Source organism: Lucilia cuprina, chromosome 4, assembly GCF_022045245.1.
Source record: "Lucilia cuprina isolate Lc7/37 chromosome 4, ASM2204524v1, whole genome shotgun sequence".
In the NCBI taxonomy this organism is placed as follows: Eukaryota; Metazoa; Arthropoda; class Insecta; order Diptera; family Calliphoridae; genus Lucilia; species Lucilia cuprina.
In genome coordinates this window covers 10,022,979-10,043,862 of record NC_060952.1, presented here as the reverse complement: position 1 = coordinate 10,043,862, position 20,884 = coordinate 10,022,979, and the positions used below count along the sequence as shown (strand labels likewise).

General features: G+C 29.5%; 4 protein-coding genes across 4 annotated transcripts; 2 read left to right on the top strand and 2 right to left on the bottom strand.

Annotated features, from left to right (window-relative positions):
• The first annotated feature begins 8 nt into the window (after window positions 1-8).
• LOC111680947 (BTB/POZ domain-containing protein KCTD9) lies at window positions 9-1,469 on the top strand. Its single transcript, XM_023442661.2, has 2 exons — window positions 9-696; window positions 753-1,469. The coding sequence occupies exons 1-2, from the start codon at window positions 70-72 to the stop codon at window positions 1,197-1,199; spliced, it is 1,074 nt and encodes a 357-aa protein (XP_023298429.2). The 5' UTR covers window positions 9-69; the 3' UTR covers window positions 1,200-1,469.
• Window positions 1,448-3,621, bottom strand: LOC111680946 (tryptophan--tRNA ligase, cytoplasmic-like). Its single transcript, XM_023442660.2, has 5 exons — window positions 3,036-3,621; window positions 2,743-2,971; window positions 2,490-2,672; window positions 1,842-2,421; window positions 1,448-1,783 (listed from the first exon to the last, which is right to left on the bottom strand). The coding sequence occupies exons 1-5, from the start codon at window positions 3,214-3,216 to the stop codon at window positions 1,676-1,678; spliced, it is 1,281 nt and encodes a 426-aa protein (XP_023298428.2). The 5' UTR covers window positions 3,217-3,621; the 3' UTR covers window positions 1,448-1,675.
• A 988-nt stretch (window positions 3,622-4,609) lies between these two features.
• On the bottom strand, window positions 4,610-8,728 carry LOC111680973 (tryptophan--tRNA ligase, cytoplasmic-like). Its single transcript, XM_023442689.2, has 5 exons — window positions 8,430-8,728; window positions 8,144-8,372; window positions 7,900-8,082; window positions 4,836-5,415; window positions 4,610-4,772 (listed from the first exon to the last, which is right to left on the bottom strand). The coding sequence occupies exons 1-5, from the start codon at window positions 8,608-8,610 to the stop codon at window positions 4,659-4,661; spliced, it is 1,287 nt and encodes a 428-aa protein (XP_023298457.2). The 5' UTR covers window positions 8,611-8,728; the 3' UTR covers window positions 4,610-4,658.
• Window positions 8,729-10,141: 1,413 nt separating this feature from the next.
• On the top strand, window positions 10,142-14,752 carry LOC111680964 (vacuolar protein sorting-associated protein 16 homolog). The gene is made up of 12 exons (XM_023442679.2): window positions 10,142-10,369; window positions 10,447-10,636; window positions 10,696-10,972; window positions 11,193-11,881; window positions 11,940-12,067; window positions 12,130-12,278; window positions 12,342-12,463; window positions 12,518-12,679; window positions 13,742-14,013; window positions 14,090-14,221; window positions 14,283-14,483; window positions 14,546-14,752. The coding sequence occupies exons 1-12, from the start codon at window positions 10,314-10,316 to the stop codon at window positions 14,691-14,693; spliced, it is 2,526 nt and encodes an 841-aa protein (XP_023298447.2). The 5' UTR covers window positions 10,142-10,313; the 3' UTR covers window positions 14,694-14,752.
• Window positions 14,753-20,884: the final 6,132 nt, after the last annotated feature.

The following is a 20,884-nucleotide window of genomic DNA, read 5'->3' as shown; positions in this document are numbered from 1 at the left end:
TTTGAAGGGGCATTAACATTTTTATCTCGTTACATTTAATTAAAAAATAAAATCAGAAATTGATATATTATGAATATTGAAGAAAATAATAGTATCACTACAAAATTATTAAATGAAAATGTGAAAAATACTGAAACAAACCCAGAGAATAGCAACTCATCTGAGACAGCTGACAAATTTAGTACCTCTATTGCAACTGCGAATGAAGTAATGATTAAAGAATTCCCATCTTCCAAATGGATAAAACTAAATGTCGGTGGTAAGGTTTTTCTTACCACAATATGGACATTGGTAAGTAAAGAACCAGAGAGTATGTTGGCACGTATGTTTTCACAAGAAGGTGCAATGCTTCCAAGTGACCAGGATGAACAAGGCGCCTATTTAATAGATCGCAGTCCCCATTATTTCGAACCAATTATAAACTATCTAAGGCATGGCCAGTTAATAGTTGATCAAAACGTCAGTTTGGAGGGAGTTTTAGAAGAGGCAAAATTTTTTGGCTTGGAATCATTGGTTAGCCAATTAGAACCACAGATAATACAACAGAACCAGTCGATGGATAATATACCGTTGACTCGAAGGGATGTTATTAAAGCTTTAATACAAACCTCACATATAACAGAGATACGTTTCCAGGGTGTAAACTTAGCAGGAGCTGACTTAAGAAAGCTGGACTTTCGTAACATAAATTTTAAGGTTTTTACTTTCTTATTCACTTTGTTATTCAGTCTTTATCCTAAGCTTCTTTTTAGTATGCTTGCATGCAAAGATGCAATTTATCACATGCTAATCTAACATATTGCTGTTTGGAACGTACGGATTTAGCTTTTGCAAATTTGGAATGTGCTCAACTAGTATCGGTTAAAGGTTTATGTGCCAACATGGAAGGTGCTAACCTAAGGGGTTGCAATTTCGAAGATCCATCAGGTTTACGTACTAATCTTGAAGGCGTTAATCTGAAAGGTGCTTGCTTAGAAAGCTCTAATATGGCTGGAGTAAACCTTCGAGTAGCCAATCTTAAAAATGCTAATATGAAAAATTGCAATCTGCGGGCTGCAGTATTGGCTGGCGCTGACTTGGAACGTTGTAACTTATCTGGCAGTGATTTGCAGGAAGCAAACCTGAGAGGAGCCAATCTTAAAGATGCTGAACTGACACTTATGGTTACACCTTTGCATATGGCTCAAGCCATACGCTAAACTTATAGTATCGGACATTACTTAAAATGAAATGTTTGATGGATTATTTCTGTGATGCCTGTTTCTTTTATATTCTTTGTACAAGAAAAATATATTTAAATGTTTCCTTATTATATTTTCTGTATTCATTTATTCCGATGTGACTTTTTCTACGAATATACCACTTTAATTTTTAGTATGTAAGTTTATGTGAATAGCTTCATTTACTTTTATAATAATGTTAAATAATTTAAATAAAAAATCTAATATTTTCACAAAATCATTAACCAACCACTAAGTTGTTTTATTATGTAAAATAATATTATTATTTATTGTATAGGAAAGCGTTTATAAGTTATTACTTAAACCAAACATACATAGGAAATGAATTATATTAAGTTAAATGTAAATGTGATCTTAGAATTTAATACAAAAGCAAATATCTGTTTAAACATATGTACGTTTTTAATGATATTCTGAATAAATATATGATTATCTTAACAGCCACCGAATTTCAAGGGACGAATTTTCATAAACTCTTGCAATTTTTCATCGGTTACTAATTTACGAGCGGTTTGATGTTGCTCCACAATCGGGGTAACAGTCTGCAATGAAAATGTTAATACATCCTAAGATTTTATTAATTTTTTTCTTTTAACTTACCTCAATAGCTAATTTCTTTAATTCTCCAGTTAACATTTCACCCTTGCTGTAGGCTAAACGAACTCTCTCTAATTCAGCATCATCTTCCAAAAAGAATTTTAGCAATTGATATGCCACATCAATATCTGGATTACCACCCAATGCTCTATGTTCCTCGACGGTAGTACGACCACCAGAAAATGCATATTTATTAATTTTATTTTTAATTTGTTTCGGTGTGTCCGTTAAAAATACTGCAGAGTTTTGTTCACTAGCAGACATTTTTGACTTGGCTCCTTGTAATGCAGGGAAGAATGTGGAATGAATTAGGGTACATTTGGGATGACCCAATCGTGGCGCCACATCTCGACACATACGGAAATAGGGATCTTGATCGATCGCACAAGGTATTAGGCAGTGTACCTTACGTTCGCCAAATATGAAAGGAAATGTGCTTGAAAGAGCTGGAGCAGCCTGCACTGCAGGAAATCCAATTTTGCCAATTATATCTGAATCACCAAAACCGAAAATACCTTTTACTTGATTAAAAGTAATACATTTTTGAATACGTATAACATTTTGATACATTGCTGGACATTGGCTATAGAAAGAATATTTAAAGTGATTGCAACATTAATGCTAAGATTACGGTAGCTTCAATTAACTTACCCCATAAATGTCAAATTATTAAAAATAAATGTCTTTTCTACATCAAAACCCATGGCAATTATATCTTTAGCATTTTCGTATGCCAATTTTATAGCAGCTTCTACTTTTAAATCTTTCCACAAAGTCTTTTCGTCATCAGACATTTGAATAACCAAAGGTACATCAAATGTTTCCTGAAGATATCTATAGTTATATTAAAAAAAATTATTAATAAAAACACTAACGAATTAACAATGAAACAACAATAACTTACTTTGTCATTATGAATGGTATCAAATGACCCAAATGCAATGACCCCGAACTAGGACCACGACCGGTGTACAAATAAAAAGGTTTACCTTGTTCCTTCAATGTTAAGATGGTATTTAACTCACGATGTGAGAAGAAAATACCACGACGTATCAAATGATGAACAGGTTTACCACTTATCTTTTCTATACGTGCTATCATTTCATCATCAATTCTAGAGGAACCAAAGCGTTCTAAAAAAATAAACAATTAATTAGCAAAACTAAGCAGCGTCCACTCTTTCTACAAGCAAATTACTTATTAATTTATCATAATCGATTCCAGTATCACTACTACTAGTTACATTCCATGGATCCACCACATCATTTTGTTCATCATTAACCGTGACCTCAACACCCGTTGCCGTCTCTTCGATTTCATTTGGATTAAGACTTATGGCTTCAACGCCTTCTGTTACTGCCACTTGATTATCGCTCATATTCCACAAAATGATTCAATTATTTAATCCAAACAAATAAATGCACTGCAATTTCTTCAAAAAAAGACGGCAATGCAAAACGTGTCGTTGTATAAATACTACACGGCAAAAGATGACACATACACTTCTGAGCAATGTAAATTATAGGGATTTAATAATATAAATATGGCATCGCTTTTAACGCCATTGCCAGATTTTTTTCTAAAAACTCTTAGTGGTTATAAACAATTTCAATATGTACTGCTATTTTTACATAACTTCATATTTGAATCCTAACAAATTGTTTGATTCTAAATAGAATTTATTAAAATATAAGTATAAAACTAGATCTAGATCTTTTATGCCTAGGAACATAAATATTAATGATTGGTCACTTTTGTTTTTAGAGTTATGAGACTTCAAAGTTGTACTTTTTATACCCTACACCACTATAGTGGGGAGGGTATTATACGTTTGTGCTGAAGTTTGTAACGTACAAAAATATTGGTCCAATACCTTAAAGTATACCGATCGATTCAGAATCATTTTTTGAGTCGATTAAGACATGTCCGTCCGGCTGGCTGTCCATGTAAACCTTGTGCGCAAGGTACAGGCCGCAATTTTCAAGAAAATTTGATGAAATTTGGACCAAGCATGGCACAGGGACGAAGCCTATTGAAAATGGTTGAATCCGGTCCATTATTTCACCTAGCCCCCATACAACCGTACCTCCTGATTTCAACTTTTTATGCCATAATTACGTCAAATATTCTATTATCTCTCTAAAAATTGGCACAGATAAGTTTTATATAAGTATAAATGACACTGCAGATTTTCGTAAGGATAGGTCCCCTTCAAAAAATGTCTTAAACGTCTAAAATTGACTTGTAACCATTTGTATCGCAATGAAACTCAACAAAACTAACTGTTATTTAAAAATATATCCTTTTCCCAAATTTACCGAGGATCGGCCCATATTTGACCTATACAAAGCCTCATTTAGAAATTTTAATTTTTTATCAATAAATTGCTCAAATATTTTGGAATAATATTCAACATAAAAGTTTCTTTATAAAAAGTAAAAATTTTAAAAATATACTCATGGTGTAGGGTATTATATGGTCGGCCATGCCCGACTATACTTTCCTACTTGTTATATATAAAACAATAATTTGAACATTTTTTATATGAAGAATTGGTGTTATTAGAGAAGCTGGTGTTTGAAACATCTACAGGTCTACAGTCCTGTACAGAAAATGCGATAGTAAATAACAAAATATGGTCCATATATTCAACACTCTGTTAGTAATTTCAAACAAACAATTAAAAATGATCTATTTTTAATCTTAAATCCCGTTGAATTAATTAATAAAGAAATCCCTTCTTCTTTGTTAGAAAAGTACAAACGTTTGAGTGAATTTTATAAACAAATTTAATATTTTAATTTAAAAAGTAAAAACATTTTAAATTTTACAGCCACCAAATTTCAAGGGACGAATTTTCATGAAATCTTGTAACATTTTATCGGTAATGAGTTTACGAGCGGCTTGGTGCTGTTCCACTAACGGGGTGATAACCTTTAAACAAATACTTTTTTAATAAATTACTGATTTTGTATTATTATTTTGCAATAAACTTACGTCTATGGCCAATTGTTTAATTTCTCCCGTTAACATTTCACCCTTACTGTAAGCTGAACGAACTCTTTCCAATTCTTCATCATCCTCCATAAAGAATTTTAGCAATTGATAAGACACATCAATATCTGGATTACCACCCAAGCTTCTGTGTTCCTCGACGGTAGTACGACCACCAGAAAATGCATATTTATTAATTTTATTTTTAATTTGTTTCGGTGTATCTGTTAAAAATACAGCCGAATTTTCCTCACTAGCTGACATTTTTGATTTTGCACCCTGTAATGCAGGGAAAAATGATGAATGTATTAAAGCACATTTAGGATAACCTAAACGTGGAGCCACATCTCGACACATTCGAAAATAGGGATCTTGATCAATCGCACAAGGTACTAAACAGTGTACCTTACTATGACCAAATATAAAAGGAAATGTATTCGATAGAGCTGGAGCAGCCTGTACAGCGGGAAATCCAATTTTACCAATAAGATCTGAATCTTCAAAGCCAAAAATACCTTTAACTTGATTAAATGTAACACATTTTTGGATTCGTATAACATTTTGATACATTGCTGGACATTGGCTAATAAAAAATATATATAACAATTGAATTAATATTTAATATAATTTTTTATTCGATTTAATTTATTCCTTAATTCTTTGTTTTCTTATATTTTAATAAAAAAAAATACTTTTTTAAATAATTTGTAATAGAAAATTAAAAATTATTTGAATATAAATAATTGAAAATAATAATACAAAAAATCTTAAACTAAATAAAAAAGGTGAATTAATTTTGTATATACAGTGAATCAATTAAGTAATTTGCCTATGTAAAATTTTATAAATTTTAAGAAAAAACTTTATCTGAACAGTTATTTATAGCAAAATAAAGCAATTTGTTTGTTGTATTTTTTAAAGAATATTTTATATATTAATTTTCTACCATTAAAAGTAAAATCGTGATATTAATTAACGAGATGTTTGATAAAATGTGAACGTATTGTTAATTTTCTAGGTCAATAAAGTATTTTGCTTTTTTAGGTTTTTTGTTATTTTTTTAATATTGCTGCATTATTTTATAAAATTTAATATTTTTATTACACCTATATGTTAGAATAACATTTTTAGATATATTAGTAGTGGAACGAAATTTCTTAACCGATTTATTATCCTATATACCTATAAGAATTTATCAATAATTGATTTAACATTAAATCTATCGTTTCTTTGATTAAATTTTGAAAATAATAAGTAATTTTGAATTGGATACATGATATATTAGATAATCAATGGATTTGGACCTAGAAAAATGTCTAGTCAGGTATAAATATATATATTATAACAAAAATAATCTAGGTTTTTGGCCATTTTGTATTGATAAACAAAAACTACATTACGGAAACACCATCTATTTGGGGAGTTCTGTGTAAATTTTATTTAGAATTATAGAATATTGATTCTTATTCAATGAATCTAACATTAAGTACCATCCTAGCCACTCTAAGTATGGGGACATCACCATATAACACTATAGAACTATTACATGCTAAAATCCTGATTTTCAACCTCATATTTTATATGCTTTATTTTATGAATAAGATATAGTAGGCATATTACGATCTGGATAGTTATTCTTGATTTGGGTTCTAAATATTTATAAGTGTATGTATTAGCTGAAAAATATTGCTTTTGTTGATCTTTGGGGTATGTAACCACCTATATTTTAAAATATCTAAATTAGGTATTTTTTCTGTACTACACGACACTTTACTATACATTGGTTCCATGCATTCTAAGGTCTGTTTAGAGGTCTAAATTTAAACATAGTGTTCCTCCTAGTTAGTATATGGATTTTGGAGAAGCTAAATCAAGAGTCCAATGATTTTCCTTGGATACAAGTTGCCTCCCTTTGGCTGTTCAAAATTTTGAAGCACCACTCAGTGCGTTTTTTCTAATAATTCTTTGGATCATTTCATCAATTATTCTATTTTATAATTTTTAGCCCCGTTAACTCCACCTCTGGTTATCGTTTAACCGAAAGTTGTTCTGTCGATTAAAATATTTTTTGTATGAAAACTGTCAATTTAACTTTAAGATTAATAACTAGACATTGTGTTATTGGGGGTTAATGTTATTGTTTAAACATCACATAATTATATTTTATTGTTTTATATTTTTTAGAAATAAAAACTAATTTTTTATATCGAAATTGTCTCATTATTATCCTTTAAACATTTTTAAGGCAAATAACATAACATTTTCACACAAAGAGGATATGATTTTTGCAAATTACAATTGAAAAATACTTAACTCTCGTCCTTTTAACAATAAAGGAATAAATTCCAAAAGTAAAAATAATTTGACAAATCCAACGAATTTAACCGGAATTCTCAATATGCAAAATACTTTATTAACATGCAAATTCTGATGAAAAATAATAAAATGCAACAACAAATGCACCAAAATTTGTATTTTAATATTTTTTTCTTGGTTATGAATAAAAAACAAAATTCTTAAAAAAGGTAGGCAAAAAACTTAGTTGATTCACTGTATTTAATTAATTTTTCATTTTAAACATATTTACTTAAAAAACAATTAGTTTTTTGTTTTGATTTGTAACGTCTATTTAATTTTTTATAATTCGAATCGCAAAAACATAAATTGTTTTTGTAATTGTATTTCAATTTGATTTAGTCTGTTATCCATTGTGACTTCAAATATCTGCTCCCACACTTTACCATTTCCCATTTTTGATCTCTATATATTTTTTATGAATGACTAATTACTAACTTCGCAATTGATTTATATGCAGGGAATATAATAATGTAATAAATAGGCAACAAAGAAAACATATTTCGTCATAATAACACAACGATAAAGGGAATTACCCTTGAATTTCTTGCTAATTAAAAATATACTTTTGCAATATCTAGATATATTAACATGTATGATTTATATGTATATTACTTTATCCAGTAATAAAAACATAAATTTATTGCTAATATACATTACAAAAAAGGACTCAAAATATAAATAACTTGGAGAAAATCTTTAATTTACTTACCCCATAAATGTTAAATCATTAAATATAAATGTTTTCTCCACATCAAATCCCATAGCTATAATATCTTTAGCATTTTCATGAGCCAATTTTATAGCATCTTCTATTTTCAAATCTTTCCACAAAGTCTTTTCATCATCAGACATTTGTATAACCAATGGTACATCAAATGTATCTTGAAGATATCTAAAAAATATTTGTTTTAAAAAATTACAACAAATGCTAAAAACAAAATGCCGGAACCTACTTCGTCATTATGAATGGTATTAAATGTCCTAAATGTAACGATTCGGAACTAGGACCACGTCCAGTATATAAATAAAATGGTTTACCTTGTTCCTTCAAAGTTAAAATAGTGTTTAGTTCACGATGTGAAAAGAAAATACCTCGACGTATTAAATGATGTACTGGTTTACCACTTATCTTTTCTATACGTTTAATTAGCTCATCATCTATTCTGGACGACCCGAAACGTTCTTGAATGCATAAAAAGAATTAGCATGGGCATAATTTACTAAAAAAAAATAAATTACTTATTAATTTGTCATAATCGATTCCAGTCGCGCTGTTACTCGCCACATTCCATGGATCGACAACATCATGTTGTTCATCGTTAACCGTAACCTCAACACCCGTTGCAGTTTCTTCGATTTCATTTGGCTTGATATTTAAGGCTTCAATGCCTTTCGTCTCTGCAATTAGATTAATACTCATTTTCCGTATTGTTATTTTTATTATTTATAATAAACAATTGTACTGCAATTTGTTATTATTGAATGGCTACAATTCTAAAATGTTCGCTGTATATATACTTGTGTAGTACAAATAATGATTAATATATTTTGTATATAAATATGTAGTACATATTTTATTTTAAGTTATTATATCAAACATAGGGATTTTCCCTATTTTATTTGAGCTCTACACCGAGTTAAAATTAATGTACTAATTTGTCCACCGAATTTTACAAGCTTTCTCGATTTTTTTTAATGCTATGCACACAATTAGGACGAATGACGATTTTTTCGGAACGAATTTTCGTCGTCAGATATAGAACACACTAAAGTATATGAAAATACGCATAAGCAGTGCGTATGACGAAATTCGTTGTACCTAACGAACTGTGCGATAGGTTTATTTCTATTTCTTACGCAGACGAATTAATTGGGGAAAATTGTTTTAAAACCAATTCTGGAATCCGAATTTTCTGAAATTTGGCGGTTGTGAAAACAGCTAATGACAATTCAATATTATATTCGAAAACTAAAAAAACTAAAAATAAAATTTTCGGAAATTCGAACATAAGTTCGAAAAATTTTTAAAGCTATTAAAACCAGTTCTGGTGATCCGAATTGTCAGTCAGTTTGGCAGCATGGAGTGACACTTGATGACACTACAATGCTATGCTGGAATATTTAAAATTAAGTTCGAAAATTCGAAGTAATTTTCGAAAAAAATTTGAAGCTGTTAAAATAATCTCAAAATTGGGAATACATTCACAAAAATATAATTTTAGTTCTATTCGAGGTCAATTTCTTACATTTTCGAATTTCGAAATAATATTCGAATAAATTTTAAAGCTGTTAAAATTATATCAAAATCGTGGAGATTTACAAAAATATAATTTTTGTTTCTTTTGCTTACTTTTTCCAATTTCGAACAAGCAAATTTTGAAACGAATTCGCAGTACGAATAATTTGATTGTGTTCATTCGACGAATTTACGCAACAAATTTTTTTCGACTAGTTCATCGTGCTTTACGAAATTCGTCGTTCGTCCCAATTGTGCGTATACCATAAATTATATTTTTTTAATTTCGAAAAATTATTTTATATCTCTTAAAATTTCACCCCTCTTAATATGGACTGCGCTTATAACAAACACATTTGACTGGTCCTCGGAGTTCGTTATAAACTACGGGTATATATTCTTTTTGTATAACATTTCCTGAATAGAAAAAGAAAACATTAGCCACAATGATATAATAGTTTATTAGAGATTAATTCAAATTTTCTACCGTTACTTAAAAATAATAAATTACTTTATCCGGCAAAATAGTTATGTAATACGGCAACTCAAATAATTTTATAGAACAGCTGATCAAAACAAATTAAATTTTTCATTCGAGAGAATATACAAAAGATGATACGATAAACACAGCCGGTTAAGAAATGTAAACGGAAAAATGTCAAACAATATATAGAAAAAATGTTTTGCCTGTTGGCTGTTGTGTCAAATAAAATATAAACATAAATGTCATCTTCTTAATATATCCCTTGTTTAGAATTTTTTATCTCTGTTTACTACTGTCCAAAGTAAATTTATAAATTTACTTTGCTAGTGTCATTATTGAATTTATAGAAAAATTAAAAAAAATCAAGAAAATTTATAAAATATACATTTATAATTAATCCAAAATGCCGATTATGTACAATACTGGCGATTGGTTCGTTTTGCGACCCACAACTTACAGGTAAATACCATCATATATCGCTTTTAAGTGAAACAAAATTGCCGTTTACACCCACTTTTCAATCATCAATAATACAGGAAACTCGATTTACATACACCGGATTGGCCATTAGATTTGGATTTAGAATATATGAAAGTAGTATGTGCTCCGTATGGTGGTCCAATAGCGGTGACAAGAGATCCTAATCAAATAGTGCCAATAAAAGGTACTGCTAAACCTGTTATACGCATATTCGATACAGCTGGCCTGGAATTGGGTAAAATTTGGGTAAGTTTAAAGATTAACATATTATCGTAAAATTAGACAATAACTACATTTGATTTCAGTGGAATCATGGTAAATTAATTTCAATGGGTTGGTCCGATACGGAAGAGTTGATTTGTGTACAAGATGATGCATTGGTTTTCATTTACGATATGTTTGGTAATGAAAGATATTCCTATAGTATGGGCCAGGAAGCTAGTTTAACTAAAATTGTTGATGCCAAAATATATCAATCATCAACTGGAACTGGTGTGGCTGTAATGACTACTAACGGTCGTATTTTCTTAAAACTCAATAGTGCAAAAGATAATCGATCTCGACTCTTGCCTGAGATTCCAAGTAAGTTAAATCATATACACATATAGGTACTTTTATGATATATTGATAGCGTGTTACGAACCAATACTCTTAATAATTGGACCTCATTTGACCCAAACAAAGTCTTCTTAGCTGTTTTATAACTGTTTTGTTTCGAATAGCATAAAAGTCTATATACCATTTGCAACAAAAACTGGTTTAAATATTAAATTCACATTTAACTCATAATTTTTTTGCACAGAATCTCTATCCGAATGCACTTGCTGGGAAATTGTGACAGAAGAACGCAATAGCTATTGTCTCTTGGGAAGAGATCGTGAAGTTATTAAATTATTTTTGGGAGAATCTGTGGGATCAATAACACGCAATTTAATTAGTAAACCTTTTGAACGCATCATTTCAATGTCTTTATCTTATAATCATCAGAATTTGGCTTTATATACTAATAATGGTATTTTATGGATGGGTAGCGTGGATATGAAACAAAAATATTGTGAATTTGATACTGGACGCAAAGATATGCCAAAGCAAATCGAATGGATTATGAACGTTGACAACGCTCAATCAGATGCTGTAGTCATAGCATATAATTCATTTTTATTGGTTGTCAATCGTAATGGTGATAAAAATCTATTTAGTTATGATCCGGCTATATTTCTGGTTGCTGAAATGGATGGTGTTCGTATTCTAACAAATAACACTCACGAAATGATACAGAAATTACCGAAATGCGTGCAGAATATATTTGCTATTAATAGTCAGGAACCATCGAGTTTTCTATTTGAAGCTCAGAAAAAATTCCAAGAAAAATCACATCAATCTGATGAATACTTGAGTCTATTTCGTGATCGCATGAACGAAGCCGTAGATGAGTGCATAGAAGCTGCTGGTTATGAGTTTTGTATGGAAACTCAAAAAAGTTTAATGAGGGTAAGATAAATTTTAATAAATACAAATAATATGAACTGCAATGAATATATATTTTTAGACTGCCTACTTTGGCAAAGGCTTTATAAAGTCTCATAATCCTGACGAATATATTAAAATGCTGCGTATTTTAAGAGTTTTAAATGGCTTGCGACATCCCAAAATAGCCATGCCTTTAACCATAAAACAGTGAGTATATTTCTGTATTTTTATACTTTATAATTACATTTTTATCTTAAATTTCTTGACAGATTTTTACATTTAAAACCAGATGTCATTCTGGGACGTTTAGTATTTCGAAAACACTATGCCATTGCTATACAAGTTGCAAAACATTTAAAATTACCAGAATCTTGGATATTAGAACATTGGGCATATCACAAGGTTATAAATGATAAAAGTAAGTAAAAGTATTCGTAATGAATGGAGAGATGTGAATAATATTTGTTTTAAATTTTCTTAGATGATCATGAAGTTGCTCGCAAAATAACGGAAAAATTCAAAAATCCCTCTGTTGAAGGTATATCATTTTGTAATATAGCTGAAAAAGCTCATGAAGCTGGACGTGATGAATTAGCAATTAAAGTAAGCAGAAATAATCTCTTGCTTGTTTATGTAATAAGTTCTATCTGCTTTTAGTTACTAGAGTTAGAACCAAGAGCTTCATTGCAAGTGCCGCTATTATTAAAATTGGGTAAATATGATCGTGCTGTCCAGAGTGCCACACAGTCAGGAGACACTGAATTGGTGGCTACTGTTTTGTTGGAGATTAAAAAGAAAATGATGCTTACAAACTTTCATGTAAGTAAAAAAAAAAACGAATTATTAAACTGAGAACATTACAATCACAATTTATGTCCATTTCTGTCGATTTAATTTAGATTAAAATATGATCTTTCTTAAAAGTCGTTAAAATATTCACCCCTATTCTGCATTTCGATTACGTGCGTTCATTACTCAATGTTCGAATAAAGGTATTCCAACAATCGTAAGAAAAAGAAGAAGCAATTCCACTTCGTTTCAATGCTTTACCATTGTGTGTATTCTGCATGTCGATCGTAATTGCGTTTTTGTAATTTGTAATAGTTGATACGAAAAATCGACTTTTCGTCTTTTTTCATTTATGTGGTTAAAAGTCGACTTTTTTCATTTAATTAAAAGTCGACTTTTAGACTTTTCGACTATAAGTATTTTATAAATGGTCGACTTTTCAGTTTTTTCAACTTTTTGACTATTTTAGACTTTTTTCCGACTATTTTAGAGTTTTTGACTTTTTTCCACTTTTTTAAAATTTTTGACTTGTTTCTACAATTTTCGAGTTTTTGACTTTTTCCGACTTTTTTCGACTTTTCGACCTTTTTCGACTTTTTTCGACTTTTATCGGCTTTTCGACTTTTTTCGAGTTTTTCCGACTATTTTAGAGTTTTTGACTTTTTTTCCGCCTTTTTAAAATTTTTGACTTGTTTCTACAATTTTCGAGTTTTCGACTTTTTCCGAACTTTTTCGACTTTTTTCAACTTTCTTCAACTTTTTTCGACTTTTTTTCGACTTTTTCGATTTTTTCGATTTTTTTTGACTTTTTTCGACTTTTTCCGAATTTTTTCGACTTTTTTTTTAACAAAGTCGAGTTTTCGACCTTTTTCACAGACGATAGTCGAGTTATCGACTTTTCGACTTTTTTCGACAAAAAGTTGATTGTTCGAATATCCGAAAGTCGATTTATAGAACCCAGCGGAGAGTCGAATCGAAATGCAGAATACCCAAGTTGCCAAACGGAGAAAATTTCGATTCAAATTGAAATGCAGAATAGGTGTCATTATTTGAAAGTTGATTTTTTCGATAAAAATATTAATTTATTTTCAGATGATTATACGCGAGTATCCCATGGCTTTAAATATTTATAAAAAAATGATGAATGAATGGAGTCGTACCGCTTTATATGACATTTACAATACCGAAGATGATCACAAATCAATTGCTGAATATCATTTTCGAAATGCTCTTGAAAGTGAAACTTTAGAAGCAAATCTATCAATTATAGCCAATAGTTATACACAAGGTCGTCGTAATGTCGAGGCCGAACTTTGTTCTGACACAAGTAAATTAATGAAATTACAAAAAGCTTTAACTACCAAGTAAGTTGTTTTTTCCTTTTTTGCCTTAAAATAATTGGTTTCTTATGTTTTTTATAAACAAGCATTTTAATTATAGATATAGTAAGATATTTGGTGATATAACATTCCATGGTTTATCCATACACAATACCATTGAAAAGCTTTTAGAGTTGGGAGAATTGAAAGAAGCTGAAAAAATTAAAAATGATTTTAAAGTTCCAGATCGAAGGTTAGATTTTTTAAACTTTTTGTTTAAGTAACAACAAAATTTATGATATTTTATTTTGCAGATTTTGGTGGTTACGCATTTTAAGTCTATCCAGTAAACAAAATTGGATTGAGTTGGAAAAATTTGCTAAAAGTAAAAAAAGTCCTATTGGCTATGAACCATTTGTTGAAGTTTGCCTTAAACAGAACAATTTAACTGAAGCACGTAAATTTATACTCAAATGTCGTGATGATCGTAAAACTTATTGGTATATTAGAGCAGAGTAAGTTTTGTATTTAATCAAATAGAAAGCATTTTTTTAAAATAACTTTAATTAATTTTTAGACTTTACGAAGAAGCCATCGATACGGCATTCGAACAACGTGATCTCAATACATTGTATGTACTGCAACAAAAGGCCACTATGTTAGGCAATCGTCAACAGTTAGATAAAATTAATGTATGCATTACTATTTTAGCTTCTAAAAAATAAAGTATTTATAAAATTTAAGAAAGAAAAATAAATTATAATAATCTTAATATACAAAGTAATTCTGTTTATACTTCTGTTTCTGTTTCTCATACATTGGACTACAAAGATTACGCTTAAGATTATTTTTTTAAACATTGCTAAAAAATATTAATCCTTTTTTATTTATGATCTAAGTTTTTCGTAAAAAACGCACAGAAATATTCGCCCAATCCCAAACCTTAGTAGTGTTCGAATGTGGAACAAACTTTCTGCAGAGGTATTCAACTTCACTTTCGATGTAAAAAAAATCAAGTGTCCACAAACACTACTTAAATTATCCTCCCTCCCACAACCTATTTTCCTAGTTCCAGAACAGTGCAATGCATGAGTAGGGTCATACTTGAAGCCAAGGTAAAAAAGTATACCAATCGGCTTAGAATCGTTTTCTGAGTGTATTAATACATTTCCGTATGGCTGTCTGTCCAGCAGTTCGAAAAAGAGTCATGCATTGACGAAAAAGACAGTAATTTCATTAACCAACTGGATGATAGTAATTCGTATGTTTTAAGTCATTCGTCACGAATGTACCCTTTGTAATCGAGAATGAAGACAGTCGTCGCTTTAGTGTCCTCTTTGTAAGCGGGATCGGACAGTCGTCTCTTTACTGTCCTCTAGTCTAGTCTATAGTCTAGTCTATAGTCTAGTCTATAGTCTAGTCTATAGTCTAGTCTATAGTCTAGTCTATAGTCTAGTCTTTAGTCTAGTCTATAGTCTAGTCTTTAGTCTAGTCTATAGTCTAGTCTATAGTCTAGTCTATAGTCTAGTCTATAGTCTAGTCTATAGTCTAGTCTATAGTCTAGTCTATAGTATAGTCTATAGTCTAGTCTATGTCTAGTCTATACTCTTAAAAGTAGTTTGTTTGTTGTACTTCCGAAAGTAGTTATTTTACCCATCTTTTAGAGAAATGCTTATTACTTTCTACTAATATGGCACCATCTGGTTGACCCAAATTTATATCTTTCGGGTCAATCGTCACATTATTGTCCCATAGTATTCTAGAGAGTAGACACTTGAAATTTTTAAATTTTAGTTCCATTAATATCTTACCACCTGGCTGACTGCAATTCGTATGTTTTTGGACTTTCGTCACAAATAAACTCTTTGTAATCGAGAATGAAGACAGTCGTCACTTTAGTGTCCCCTTTGTAGGCGAGAGTGGAGGCAATCGTCTCTTTACTGTGTCCGAGTAATCTAGAGATTAGACTCTTAAAAGTTGTTTTCGTTTTATTGAACTTCCGAAGGTAGTTATTTAACCCATCTTTTGAAGAAATGATTGTTATTCTCTACTAATATGCCACCATCTGGTTGACTCAAATTTATATCTTTCGGGTCAATCGTCACATTGATGTCCCGTGGTATTCTAGACAGTAGGCACTTGAAATTTTGGGCCATTCATCAAGAATAAAAGTAAATCGTCACTATCCTAGAACACGTCCATGTCCTAGTTTTATAGCAAGAAAAGTTTCGCCAGTTAAATAGCCAGTAATATGACTGACTTCCAAGAACCCATTTCGAGATTACCATCATTTGACTATATTTGACCGTCTTTTGACTGTCCCTTTGTAGGGTGTAGAGGTACGATTGACTTACTCGTAGGACAAGCCCATGTTAAAATGGTTGGTCACCTGGGTATTCAGGTGGCTAGGGACCACCACAAGTGGTACGTTAATTGGTCAATTCGGGACTGTCCCGTCGAACTGCTGGGTTGTGTGCAAAGTGCAGGTCGCATTTTCAAGATAATAGGTACATACACTGAAAATAATCCATGCTCAACTTTACGAAAAAAAAATTTTGTAATTTCTATTTTCGTAATATTTACAAAAATTTCGTGTATAATACAAAATATTATTTAATAAAACCCTTTCCTATTTTTACAAAAGTACGAAAACCTTTCGTAATATTTTTTCTTAAGTTTTAGCGAAATTAAACATAATGATATTAATTAAATTATGATTAAATAAAACTACAACATTTTTATAAAATTTAAGAAAAAGTATACTATTATTCTCGAATTATTTTCATAAAAAAAATGAAAATTCGTGTGGAGAATAATTTTGAACTAAAATTAGAAAATTTATTTTAAAATGAACAAAAATGTTTGAATAAATTAATATTTAGTAAATTTTACCATATTTATTTCAAATTTCCTTTTTTCAATTTATGAAAATTAATTTTTTCAAGAATATTTTGCATTATACTAAAATATTTCGTACAATTTCGTATATATTACGAAAGAGTTTCTTGGTGCGAAACAACGAACGATTCGTACACGTACGACATTTTTCGTATATATTAGTCATGGATTTTTTTCAGTGTACGTTTTTTTTTTGACACAAGGACGAAGCCTTTTGAAAATAGTTAATACAATAGATTAACTTTTATAAAAATTAACTTTTATAAAAATCTTTATGATCTTGCCATATTTCTTAAAGATTAGGGTTCAATTGACTCTAGCTCCCATATAAAGTTTAATTCAGAAAATGACTTGTATGTCGAAGATTCACTTATAAACACTAATAACGCAATGACATTCAGTGCAAATAAATATAATACCAATATAAATCCATTCATTGAAGTCAAGAGGAATAGGACCATATTTGCTCCCTGCACACAGACAGAAGGATAGACCCTCCCACCACTATAGTAGGTCTAGGGTATTATTAAAATATCTTACCAAATATATTACAGAGAATTACTGAAATAAAGATACCGAAATTAACATTAAATTTAAAGCAAATGCTCTAAGGGCGGATGTGTAAAATATTACATAGCCGATGCTACACTGAAAAAATCCATGCCTAATATATACGAAAAATGTTGTACATTGTACGAATCGTTCGTTGTTTCGCACCACGAAATTCTTTTGTAATATATACAAAATCGTACGAAATATTTCAGTATAATGCAAAATATTCTGGAAAAAATTAATTTACATAAATTGAAAAAAGGGAATTTTGAATAAATATGGTAAAATTTACGATATATTAATTTATTCAAACATTTTTGTTCATTTTAAAATAAATTTTCTAATTTTAGTTCAAAATTATTCTCCACACGAATTTTCAATTTTTTTATGAAAATAATTCGAGAATAATATTATACTTTTTCTTAAATTTTATAAAAATGTTGTAGTTTTATTTAATCATAACAAAATTAATATAATTATGTTTAATTTCGCTAAAATTTAAGAAAAAAATATTACGAAAGTTTTTCGTACTTTCGTAAAAATAGAAAAGGATTTTATTAAATAATATTTTGTATTATACACGAAATTTTTGTAAATATTACGAAAATAGAAGTTACGAAATTTTTTTTTCGTAAACTTGAGCATGGATTATTTTCAGTGTAACATTATAATATACAAAAAGAATCAATGTTTTAATATATTTTTTTAATCCTATCGAAATTTAAAATTGTATTTGTCTAGCTTAATGCTGTAGACTTACTGTATATTTACTTCATTGTAATCGTTTCATTTTGACATCATTTGACCACATTTTATGACCTTTTAACACCTTCTGTATGTGACCATTTTATAAGGTACTCAACTAAACACTTTTAGAGCACTTGATAAATATCTTTAGAACTCTAAAACTCTATTTTTATGATGTATATGCAAGAGTTAAGCAGATCTTATCTTTCGTACATGTATTTTTTTCTTTCTGTATAAACTGCGTGCGGCCAGTTTTGAGTTAAAGCGCCTGTCATAAAATCGTTAGTAGTTTAGATTTGTAAAGAGTTTTTAAAGCAAAATTGCCAATAATAGCCGTGTTAAGTAGCCGTTTTTATGTTTAAACTTCCTTGTGATCTTAGGTAATTATTATTGTTTAAAGGAATTTACTATTTTATAAAACATTTAAAAGTAAAATTTCCCCCCATTATAAACTTAAATTATCACCGTCTTAAGTTCTATTCAATGTTTGAAGTTTTTATGACTTGATAAATGTTGTAAGGAAGTTTTGTTTGTGGTAACAACACAGTAATAAAATAAACTAAAAAAAAAACAGAATTACATAAAATAAAAATAAATCTTTTAAAACCTATTAGACAGATCTCTTGTTCAGATAATGATCATTAAGAGGAATGGGTATAGAAAAATCTGTTTTTAATAGTTATAAGGAAGGTGGTTTAGTGTGAAATATAATAAGTACCGTAGACTATCAGGATATTAGATCTAGAAAATGCCACAAAACTGAAATATATAGAGTTCAAAAATATTCTTTGAATTCTTCAAATTTGAACAAAAATTTAAACATGTAATTATAAAGTCAATGTATAAATTTTTAGTTTTATTTTAATTAATGATTTTTTTCTTCTTAAAACATTGAAACTGATTATTTTGACATTGCATAAAATGTTATGAAAAAATCACTTCCATAATGCCTAAATTAATTAGTGAATTAACCAAAATTATTTAAACAATAGGAACTATGTTTTTTATTTAACAAATAAATTGGTGTTTTTTAAACGATACTTCTTTATAAAGTAAATTTTAATTTGAGACAAGAAACAAAGAAAATTTACAAATTGTTATTGACGACAAAATGATCATGTTTAACGATAATGATGATTAAAAGATCGATGGGTTTTTGATGAGCGTGAATTTTAGCATTTGACAAAAAACAAATCAATTTATTGGTTTGTAACGATTTTTTTTGTTATTTTTTCATAAAAAAATTATTGAATTATGAATCATTTTAAGATGATCTTGGAATATTGAAATTGTTGTTTATTATATGTGATTGAAAATTATTTATTTATTAAAAGTGCGTATTTTGACTGTAGCTCTTTCAATAATTGTTTTAAAATCATGATTTAAACAAAAAATTAAATTTGTCTCTTTTTCTGTTTTTTTTTTTTTAATTTAAAAAAAATTCTTTTTAAAAAAATTTAATAAATTAATATATTATGGGTCTTATTCATAATAATTTATCACAGGTTTATAAGACAATTTTTCATACAAAATTTGTTCAATAAACCTTTGATAAATTGTTATGAATAAGGCAATATATGTATAAAATTTTTAATAAATTCTCTTTTTTTATAGACAGTTTCGATATATTATAATTTAAACCATACTTATGTATATCTATATTTTTATAAAAATGTCTATATTTTTATATCCTTCACCTTTGTGAGAAGGGTACCCAGCAGTTCGACGGGATAGTCCCGAACTGACCACTTAACCTACCACTTGTGGTGGCCCCTAGCCACCTGGCTACCCCAGTGACCGACTATTTTAACATGGGCTTGTCCTACGAGGAAGTCAATCGTCACTCTACATCCTACAAAGAGACAGTAAAGAGACGATTGCCTCCGCTCTCGCTTACAAAGAGGGCACTAAAGTGAGGTCTGTCTTCATTCTCGTTTACAAAGAGTTTATTTGTGACGAAAGACCAAAAACATACGAATTGGAGTCAGCCAGGTGGTAAGATATTAATGAAACTAAAATTTCAAGTGTCTACTCTCTAGAATACTATGGGACAATAATGTGACGATTGACCCGAAAGATATAAATATGAGTCAACCATATGGTAGCATATTAGTAGAAAGTAGTAATCATTTCTCCAAAAGATGGGTAAAATATCTACTTTCGGAAGTACAACAAAAAAACACTTTTAAGAGTATAATCTCTAGGTTACTTACAAAGGGGACACTAAAGTGACTGTCTTCCTTCTCGATTACAAAGGGTACATTCGTGACGAATGACCCAAAACATACGAATTACGATCATCCAGGCGGTTAACTATTAGTGGAATCTACTGTCTTTTTCGTATGCATTAACTCTTTGTCGAACTGCTGGGTATATATAAGTTAGTCATTCCTATTGTAATTTCAACATAAAAATCTACGGAAATAAATGAAACTCCATAATAAGAAAATTTATAAATTTTAATTGCAAATTAAATAATATATAAATAATAAACAAGAAAAATCAACAAATAATACATAATAAGATGAAACACAACAATAACAAATCATAAAAAATTAATAAAATAAATTGTGAGGTCATTAACAAATGTATAAAAGATCGGGAAGGGTAAATGAAATAAACCTAAACATTGCAAATGATTTAATATTTCAAGAATCTCAAGATAAAGACAATGATGTATCATGCTCATCTTCTTTATGGGTATTTTTTTTCTATAATT

What these genes read in the sequence shown, in the direction of transcription:
- LOC111680947 (XM_023442661.2), top strand. Translation starts at nt 70, where the DNA reads ATGAATATTGAAGAAAATAATAGTATCACTACAAAATTATTAAATGAA. An exon ending in TTCGTAACATAAATTTTAAG is followed by an intron (nt 697 to 752) that starts GTTTTTACTTTC and finishes GCTTCTTTTTAG; the next exon opens with TATGCTTGCATGCAAAGATG.
- LOC111680946 (XM_023442660.2), bottom strand. Translation starts at nt 3,216, where the DNA reads ATGAGCGATAATCAAGTGGCAGTAACAGAAGGCGTTGAAGCCATAAGT. An exon ending in ATACCATTCATAATGACAAA is followed by an intron (nt 2,673 to 2,742) that starts GTAAGTTATTGT and finishes ATATAACTATAG; the next exon opens with ATATCTTCAGGAAACATTTG. An exon ending in TAAAGAAATTAGCTATTGAG is followed by an intron (nt 1,784 to 1,841) that starts GTAAGTTAAAAG and finishes TTTTCATTGCAG; the next exon opens with ACTGTTACCCCGATTGTGGA.
- LOC111680973 (XM_023442689.2), bottom strand. Translation starts at nt 8,610, where the DNA reads ATGAGTATTAATCTAATTGCAGAGACGAAAGGCATTGAAGCCTTAAAT. An exon ending in ATACCATTCATAATGACGAA is followed by an intron (nt 8,083 to 8,143) that starts GTAGGTTCCGGC and finishes AATATTTTTTAG; the next exon opens with ATATCTTCAAGATACATTTG. An exon ending in AATGATTTAACATTTATGGG is followed by an intron (nt 5,416 to 7,899) that starts GTAAGTAAATTA and finishes ATTTTTTATTAG; the next exon opens with CCAATGTCCAGCAATGTATC.
- LOC111680964 (XM_023442679.2), top strand. Translation starts at nt 10,314, where the DNA reads ATGCCGATTATGTACAATACTGGCGATTGGTTCGTTTTGCGACCCACA. An exon ending in GTGATGAATTAGCAATTAAA is followed by an intron (nt 12,464 to 12,517) that starts GTAAGCAGAAAT and finishes ATCTGCTTTTAG; the next exon opens with TTACTAGAGTTAGAACCAAG. An exon ending in TTTAAAGTTCCAGATCGAAG is followed by an intron (nt 14,222 to 14,282) that starts GTTAGATTTTTT and finishes TTTATTTTGCAG; the next exon opens with ATTTTGGTGGTTACGCATTT.